Here is a 9,569-nt window from a genome sequence, read left to right on the forward strand (position 1 = left end):
AACAAATGTCGAGGGCCTGGAAAAGTGATGCCAATCTAGTCGAGCCGCAGGAAGTGCCCAAGAAACGAGAACAATCCCCAGTAAATTACAAGCAATTGAAGCCAAACTGATCGAAATCTTTGGGCCACTTTAAGATGATGATGACGGAAGTGGGGTTAACAAGCGTGGCGGCCTAAAGTTCGTCGCCTGAGTCTTTCGTTTTTCGTCATTCGTTAGACAAACGGACCGAACATGGACTTTAAAATTAATTACTTAATTTAACACAGCAAGCGGCAGGCGACACCTTCGATGATGTCTCTCGGGCGACAACGGAAAGCACTAAACAGTCGCTTGGGGCCAGAAACCTGTTGGCCATCGCCGCAGCGAACGATCCTGGGCCGGAATGAGCGGGCTTAACAGATTAGTTAGCATATCCCATATCAGGGTAATTATTGTTAAATGCGATAACGATCTTGTACAGCGCTGACATTTATTTATTTTCCTTAATTTCGCCGTATTAATCTTCCAGGAAACACACATTAAACAGAACACCGAGATATGGCACGTCCCGATCTTGAACCTTGTCTTTGAGGATGGTCATTAAGGGGCCAAGGGGCCAGGGTCCCCGATCTCGGCTTGACAATTTGCATTATGCCGGCCATCGATCAGCGATCGGTGAAATCAAGCCGACAATAATGAGCATTGAAGAGGAGGGAGTGCGGTGCAAAGAGAAACCCAAACGCAAACGCAAACTCAATTAAAATCCGAAATAACTTCAAGACGAGACACAGCTAATTTAACCAAATTGGATTACTTAATAAACTTTATGGGATAAATAACAATAACAACGGGCAGCAAGTTGTGCGTGGTGCTGGCTATAAAGTGAATGCGGCGTTGTTGCTGTTGTTATTATTATTTCTATATATCTCTCTTTTTTTGGGGCGCGCCGCATAACAAACCTTTTGGGGCATTCAAACCAAAACCAAATCAACGGGGGGAAGAAAAACCGAACGAAGCCAGCCACGAGGCAAAACAAGTTGTACAAACATATGTATGTCTGATATATGTATAACATCATCAACAGCAACAACTTACCAAATTGTGTTTTAATTTCCGAGAATTATCAGCAAGGGATTTCATTCCGATTTCGTTTTCGTTTTCGGTCCCTTCGCCGTTCGTTTTTTTGTTCTACAGAAACATTTGAAGCGAGTGATATCGAAAAGCGGGCCAGGAGATAAGCCCCCGATCCAATATGCGAGGGGCGTGCCCCAGCCCCATTATTAATTACAGTTGCCCCGCGATGGGCAATGTATTTCGAGTCTGAAATCTCGAAGTTTCCATCAAATGTGCGTGCCCGCTAAGCAAACAAGCCTCGCCATTAGCTTGGGGTCTATAGGTAAGTCAGCGATTTAGATCGGAACTGGAACATATAATTTCCTCGCTCTGATTTATGACTTTTGCAATTGTAAATTTCCAATCCCCCTGATTTCGCGGAGAGGGACCTTTGACAGTGTGGCTCAATTTACTGCTGTTAACAGCTAGTAATTAGACTCGTTATGTCCGTTAATTAGCCATATCAACCGATCTAATCTGGCCGGCTGCTTTGCAGTTTGCCCATTGCAATTAGCCACTGCATATTCATTAGGCCCCATTCGATAGCCGATAGTAGATAGCTGATAGCTGATGGCCGTTTTGCCGATAACGATTTACCCCCACGCCCGTTTCCCCACAATTGTCGCATAAACTGGTGGGCCAATAATCGTAAATTTGGCTTTTAAATCATTAGCACACCCCGAGTGACTTGTTAACCAGTTTCCAATGGGGGCTCCATGACACCCCAATCCCCCCTAAGCAGCCACCCCCGCCCCTTTGATCTCTCACGAGCTGCGCTCAATTAAATTCTACAATAAAACACGATTTGCATTTTAAATTGTGCAATTAAAATGCTTATGAAATCTATAAGAAATAACGATCGCTAAATGCATTTTATGGTCGCCTCCTTTATCTATCTCTCTCTGTCTTGATACCCCTCTCACTTCCTCCTTCGTCGCACCTGTCACCGTTCGAGTAGACAGAAACAGCAACAACAATGTTAAATGTCACACGCTAATTAATTGACGGCGCATAATTTTTAACTCTGTCACACAGTGGGACGAACTCAATTTAAAGAGGGCGGAGATGCAAAAATAAAAACACGAAACGTTAAAAAAATGTTTAAGGAAAGTAAAGTCGAGGAAGGCAGTTAAAAAGCTAAGCCGCATACAAAAAACATGCATGTGTTCAATATTTTACACTTACAGAAACTGTTAAAGATTAAGATTATCTTATCACTTTTATTTTCCGATTATTTCATCCAAAATAATTTTTAACCCATTCCCAAAATAAGTCCAACAAACATTTTCTTTTCGATTTCTTTTCATAATGAATATTTTATATTTTATATGATAATATTTTTGCGTACTTCTTACATTAATGTTGTCTTGGCTTAGGAATTAGTTACTAGCAACTAGGGCTACGTATTAAACGGGTTTAAATAATATCCAGCTGCAGTTGAGCGACTCTAGAGGTTCGTGCTTAACACTAAACATAAATAAATGCTAGATCGTCATACAATATACAAGAATTATACAATAGGTAGTGGCTTGAGTACGATTTGTTCTGGAGAAATTCACTAATTAAAAGTAATGCTTGTCATGAATATTTACACGCTTAAACCAATAAATTTGTACAGTTATAGTTTGTGTCTAGCCTAAGATTCTTTTTTAAGTGTTTTTTTTTTTTAAACAGATATTTTGGAAAGATAGAGGAAACAACTTGCTTTCTTTGAGCTCTACTCAACCTCGGTTCTTCGCAAGGATTTGGCACGGATCTTGAGAGAGGGAGGTGGAAACTAATACTTTCCTATGTACAGGTTATAGCCTAACGCCTTAAGATCGCTCTAAGAATATATCACAACAAAACAAACTATGTTACTTTCGTGGAAGTTCGACTGGGAACCCTCGAAAACTGGAACTGGACTTTTTCGTTTGCCAAGTTAAGGAACTCACGGACCGCCGCAGGATTTCTCTCCTGGATTCTAGTGACTGGCGTCCAGCTCGTGCTCCTCGTCGCTGGGGCATTCGTCCATCTCCATGTCGATGAGCTCGTCGTCGTCCTCGTCGCCACTGCCGTTGTGCATATTCCTTTGCGAGCCCTCGCCTCCTCCCTTCTCGTCCTCCTGCTGCATCCGCTTGTGCTTGGTCCTGCGGTTCTGGAACCACACTTTCACCTGCGTCTCCGAGAGGTTGAGGTTCTGGGCCAGGGCCTTGCGCTCCGCCCCCACCACGTACTGGTTGCTCTCGAAGGCGTGCTCCAGTTTCAGCAGCTGCGAGGGCGAGAAGGCGGTGCGGATGCGCTTCGGTTTGCGGAACGGGGGCACTAGGAAGCCTTTAAAAAAAGAAAGAGACTTGGTTAGTCATCGATTTTACAAAAATATTTTTAACAGAGAAATATGCCCTATAAAAATTTATACTTTCTGACCCATTGATAAATTTCTTATAGAAGAAGTTTAGTTCTTTAATAAATTATCTTCAAGATGGTATTCAATTTAAAATATTTTTAAGTTTTAGCCGTCCCTATCCTTTTCTGAAAATCTATTTCAAGATCTAATTTCTAAGATACTTACTTCCAGGGAAACGGTGCGGGAAGATCCTTCCGTGGCGACTCAGCAGCCAAGGATACAGCTGATAGCTCTCCCTGGCCATTCCAGGATTGGGCATAAACTGGGCGGCGTGGGGCGGCAGACCGGCGGCAGCAGCGGCGGCGGCAGCGGGTCCAAGGACATGTCCCGCCTGCAGGGCGGCGGCCATTTGGAACTGGGCGGCGGCAATGAGATGCGGATTGTGTTGGGGCGGCAGCTCTGGCGGTGCATTGATGTACGGCGGCAGGGCCTTGATGTCCGGCATTCCCGGCTGTCCCTGCGGCATCGGCGGTCCACCGGGTCCCATGGGGAAGGGACGCACGAGTCCCGCTGGCGGCATTCCTGGCATCATCATGCCGGGTCCCGCTCCTCCGGGATGCATCATGGCGGGCTTTGGGTAGTTGGGCGGCTGTTGCGGTTGCTGCTGCTGCGGGGGCGTGGCATGCGGACTGCTGATGAGCAGGGTGGGAGACGACGATGGCTGGGAGGATTGGGGGCTCACAGACTTCGGCGGAGTGTGCGGTGGCTGGATGCGCTGGGCAGGATTCTCCGCCTGTTCCATCGAAGGTGGTGCAGGTGATCGCTCGCGCTTGAGGGAAACCGGTACGGGATTGGGCTGATCCGCCTCCGGCGAGAGGCGTGTCTGCAGCGGACTCAATCCGCTGGCCATGGCGGCATTGTGGTGCAGTCGCTGGAGCAGCTCCTGGATGTCCTGGTGGCTCTTGGGAGTGCCGGGATGCTGCTGCTGCTGTTGCATGAGCAGATGCTGGTGCAGAACGTGCTGCTGGGCGGGCGAGAGATGCGGATGCGGATGTGGCTGCGGTGGCAAGTGCTGCTGCTGCGGATGCGGATAGGGCAACCCATGGGCGGGAGGAGCCATCAGGTGGTGTGGAGGTGAGCCCGGTATCAGGGTAAGGCTGGCCGGCGGCGTTTGGGGCGGCGAACCGGGCACATTCCGCTCGCCGGGCGGCGGACTGGACGGCCCGTTGTCGGTGGGCGTCGAATTGCCGGCGGCAGTGCTGACATCGTTGCCCACAATGGACTCGATGCTGAATCCGATCTTCTGCTTGGGCGTGGGCATCATGACGGCTGCAGCGGCGGTGGGAACCGGCGGAATCATCTTAGTCATAAATACGGCGGTTAGTTCGGCTATGTTGGCGGCCTTTTTCTTTGGGGGCTAAACACGGTTTTCTGTTTTTGGTTTTTTGTAATCCTCAGGGAAGTCCTTCTGTTCTTGTTTTTAACTTATTATATTTTTCGAAGTATTTTTCACACTAAGCGACGCATTTGTAACGCTTGAATGTATTGTAACATATATGAATCACACACGCACTCGGCAAACTTTGAAATTCTTTAGCGATCGACGCGCTCGATTTGTCGGAAGACTATAGACGTGTTTTCTCGACGACGTTCGATGTCTGAATAAATCTGGAGAGCACTGTGGAACCACCAAGTGTGCGCTGTTCGAATGTCGGCGAGAGTCAGTCTCTCTCGCGCAGGCCAAACCGGTTTTGAGTTGGCAGAGAGGGAAGCGAATAGCAGCAATCCACACTCACAGACACTCTATAGCCATCTTCTTCATCCCCGCCTTGTGGATTTTATCTACCCCAGATATGGTGTATGTATCCCAGTGCGAGTGAGCGAAATGGCTGCTTTCTACGGGGCGGGACCAATTTAATGCGCCGCGTTTACCGCTGCTCAGTTTTCTGCATATGGCTTCCGTTCGAACAGCCAGCCAGCCAGTTGTTGTTGCTCTTGGCCTTTGTGTAATTTGGCTTAAACTGCCATTCATAGTTTTTGTTTTCTTTTTTCTCGCTTTTGCGGTTGCATTTCTCGGCCCGAACGAGCGCTAAATGGAAATCTAATGCCAGGTGGCTAAATGTCTATGTTTGCGGACTCTGTCCAAATTTGCTAGAAGTTCGAAAGGGTTTTCGGGGCTTACAGGGATATCTTTTTTAAATATTTTCCATGTTCCGGGGATTAAGTTGGGGGATTTTTGTTGTGCAAATTTATGGTTCAGCCAGATTTGTAAAGAAATTTGCTGGAAATGGTCACGTTGTTGCGGAAATCTGTAAAAAGGAATACATCAATATTAATAGGACTAAACTCGGAATATATTTAGAATGTTTCTGTATTATTAGCAATTCCACACCATGGTTGCACTCAAATGCTACTGTTCCAATAAATCATCCTCGAAAACTTCAATCGGGACAGTTTTATGACATGTGCTACCGGGTTATCTTTTTTCGCTACGATTTAGATGTTAATTTTTGGGCATTATATTTTTTTTGGCACACGACAAAGTTTGCATAATTTATGTAGTGTCCGAATCGCAATTCCGAATCTAAATCAGAGCAGGTTCATCAGTGGCCGAGACGTGCTAAAAGTAACACTCCGTCCCCTTGGCCACAACTTGATTTTCCTATCAAATTCCGAACGATTTTCAAAACACTTTCAGCTGCGAACAAATAATATTTGGTAGTGTTATTTTCACACTGTGTTATCAGTTAGAGCCTTCAAAAACGTCGCCGAACTCTGAGATTTATGGGCTAGAAATCGCAGCAACAACTTGAGTGTTAGATTAAAATCTATCAAATTTTTATGGCTGCTAATTAAGCCACGCATATTTACACATGGCTTTCGGTTCGAATCGACGCGAGACATAAACAACTTTCAAGTCCATTAAAGCTTAATTATGTTGACTAATGGATTTTGATTACAAGGCGAAATGTTGTCGAAAGTTCAACGATTTTTTGCTGATTCAGTTTGATTTGCGGTCTAATGTTCAAAACGTGTGTGAAGCTTGCTTTCGGCTTTTCAACATAGGTTTCGATTAGGTTGTGAAAGTTGGAAATAAATATTTGGAAATGTTACAAGTTCAAAGTTGAAAATTAATAAGATCACAATACAAGGAATTTAATTAAAAGATTTTCCTGTATTTTTCCATCAACCTTCCGACGAACTTATCCTAATTGAGTTGGCGAAAAACGCAATTTACCTTTTATTTTAGGTAATTTCACACGCCCACCGAGCTGAGGTCCTCGCAGCAGGAGCTCCTGGAGCTGAAGGACCTGCAGCCAGCACAATCGTGCTGCTAATGAGCGAATAAAGATATCCTGATGCCGCAGGACCAGCGGCAGTCAAGTGGCCAGGAGCAAGATTCCCCAGACCCAGATGACCCCCTGCCAGGGTTCGCAAAACGAAACGAAAACCATAAAAAATGCAACACACAGCCGGGGGGAAAACAAAGGGCACAAATGCATTTATTAGATGGAAATAAAGACGAACACAATGTGCAGCAGCCCAAAAGGTGTCAAAATCAACAATTTCCAGCCTGCAAACAATTCCCCAGAAACCGAAACCCAGCGTGATGCAATTTCACCTATACGAACCTCCCTCCTTCCAAAATCCACAGTCCAATTTCTGATCTTAGTTCAGCTGAAAATTGGAGAATTGGAGAGAGGCAGAAAAAAAAACAGCAGTTTCACTTTTTGTCTTTTCGTTTTTTTCTTGCTGGGAAAACAATGAAAAACGTGGGAAATTCCCTTTGTCCAATTCGATGGCCAGAAATTGTTGAGTAGCAACAAAACAAGACAACAGAAGACGAGAAAAATTGACTTTAATGATGATGAGTTGGCGTTTAGAGTGTGCGTTTTGGATTCATTTGAATTGAGTGTGTTTCCAGACCTATTTTCTCGGTTTCTACATTTTTTTTTTTTTTTTGGCACAGCCACGGGGAAATCTCTCGGGGGAGCCAAGCGTTTAAATGTAATTAATTTCTGGCAACTCGATTGAAGGACAAGCGCCATCGCTAGCTGCGGTTCCCAGAACACAAATACCATCGATCGATTTCACAGTTCCTCGTTATTTTCATATTTTTCCCAAAACGATCTACCGATAGTTTGGGCGCTTGTAAATCCACGCGACCCAAGGAATTATGATGGATCGACATCGACTTTTGTGGCTGCATTTTCACGCGTTCGTTGAGGGGAAATTGGACTTGGTAGCGACTGACAGCAGTTTTCGGGGGCAGGGGGCGTGGCGGTCCTAAGAACATCAAACAACTGGACTGTGATGAGCCTGCCGTTTTCCAGGAAAAATTCAAGAGGAGCCTAAGTCCCATTTGGAGGGAAAACGCCACAAAAAGGGTGCACCAGAGCGAAGGATCGGATAATTTGGAATTTCAGGCACGCCACATCGAAGCCAATCAAGTTGGGAATATTCCGAATTACCACAAAGCCGTAAAATCATATTAAAACACAATTTCTGGTCCACAACTGTGGTAGCGGGCCAACATCATAAAACATTTATATCTAATCCTTGACAATCATAAAAATTACACAAACGACATGATACAATGCAGGGAAAATCTGACAAAGGCCAAGTGCCAGCGGCAAAAGAAATGTTTAAAATGTCGGAAAAGTGCTCGAGAAAAATAAGGAAGGGCGGGCAGCGTGGAGAAAGCAAATAAACAGTAGTCAGGGAAATGTCATAAAAATGTCTAACTCTCTTCTGGAATCCCTTTCCCTCTTAAACTATGCATTCAAAAAAAAAAAAAAAACCTTCGTTTTCAAAAGAATTAACGCTCTATTTTTTATATAAAGTTTTATTATATCACTTAATTATGTTGTTTTATAGTTTGCATTATAAATGAAAAAATGCTTTCTTGTTTATTTATTTTAGTTGTTAATGACTTTTCTTGTATCTGGATTAGTTATTTATTACAGTGCATCTCCTCCGCTTAGTACGTGTGTGCAAAACAGCGGAAAATAGTGGAAAACCATCACAGATTCCAGGCATTTTTATGACATTTTCCGTAACTGGCATTCGAGCGTGGCCGGCAGAAGGACAGACAATCCTTTGACTCAGCTCGCAACTCGCAGCGGGCATAAAAAATATAGTAGTCGACTTGCCGAAATAAAATCAACGTAATGTTTATGACTTTTCACCGGTACAGTGGGCTCCCCTGCTCCTGATTGCACTCCTCCTTTGACCTGGCTAGTTGACACTTTCGTTTTGGTAATATCTGGCTGACAGGCACTTTTGTTCGTGTGTCATTATCGTTTTGCCAGATCCGGACAGTCGGACTGGATTTATGAGCAGCCGGCATGATATGATTAGATCGGGCCGATTTGGAAACAGTAAGGTTTTTAAATTTTGTAGGAGCTGATAAAAAAGGAATAAACTTGTTTCCGAAATTTATGTTATAATATAAAGGCTTCATTTATTTGAAAATGTAATAGTCATCAGTAGAATGAAATTCAACTTACTTTCAATTATACATTTCTTAAATCAAAAACCCTAACCACCTTCATACAAGTTTTAGTTGCTTCCGATTAATTTGAGAAACATTAAAGTCTCGTAAGACTCATCTAAATCCTTGTGGTTAAATACTCAATTGCTAAGTACATTCCCAAGCCAAATTCCGTAGAGCCAGCTAACCGAATTCGAAATCCCCCAGATCATCCCGTAACCGCTTGAGTAACCCCAAGAGACCTTTAGCCAGACATCGGAAAGTACCGCCCTCTTGGTATTCAGCACCTCACCATCCACATCACACATATGCCTCCCCCATCAACTTGATGGCCAAACCAATTACTCTTCTCATCCTTATCGCAGATCTCCCCCCTTTCCACACCCCCGAACATATATTATCATATACTCCCCCGAAAATTTTCCCCTGGCAAACACTTTATAAATTACACGCCCACACACTTGTCGACTGCCCCACTCCCTGACTTTCCCCACCCTCCAGAAGCGAATCCCCAACCCCTGGCCATATCGAAACTAATGATGACAGCCAATAAAAAATTCCAACAAATGTGTAAATTTGTAAAAATGCATGAAAAACAAAAACGAAAATTTCATAAAAATGTAAATTTTCGGGAAAACGCCGAATGGTGGAGGGAAT

At 44.3% G+C, this 9,569-nt stretch overlaps 1 protein-coding gene across 1 annotated transcript; it reads right to left on the bottom strand.

Moving 5' to 3' along the window:
* Positions 1 to 2,397: 2,397 nt before the first annotated feature.
* Positions 2,398 to 5,094, bottom strand: LOC108092228 (homeotic protein empty spiracles). The gene is made up of 2 exons (XM_017191765.2): positions 3,644 to 5,094; positions 2,398 to 3,405 (listed from the first exon to the last, which is right to left on the bottom strand). The coding sequence occupies exons 1-2, from the start codon at positions 4,785 to 4,787 to the stop codon at positions 3,056 to 3,058; spliced, it is 1,494 nt and encodes a 497-aa protein (XP_017047254.1). The 5' UTR covers positions 4,788 to 5,094; the 3' UTR covers positions 2,398 to 3,055.
* Positions 5,095 to 9,569: the final 4,475 nt, after the last annotated feature.

This window comes from Drosophila ficusphila, unplaced genomic scaffold, assembly GCF_018152265.1.
Source record: "Drosophila ficusphila isolate 14025-0441.05 unplaced genomic scaffold, ASM1815226v1 contig_791, whole genome shotgun sequence".
NCBI classification, from domain to species: Eukaryota; Metazoa; Arthropoda; class Insecta; order Diptera; family Drosophilidae; genus Drosophila; species Drosophila ficusphila.

What these genes read in the sequence shown, in the direction of transcription:
- LOC108092228 (XM_017191765.2), bottom strand. Translation starts at nt 4,787, where the DNA reads ATGACTAAGATGATTCCGCCGGTTCCCACCGCCGCTGCAGCCGTCATG. An exon ending in CCCGCACCGTTTCCCTGGAA is followed by an intron (nt 3,406 to 3,643) that starts GTAAGTATCTTA and finishes CTTTTTTTAAAG; the next exon opens with GCTTCCTAGTGCCCCCGTTC.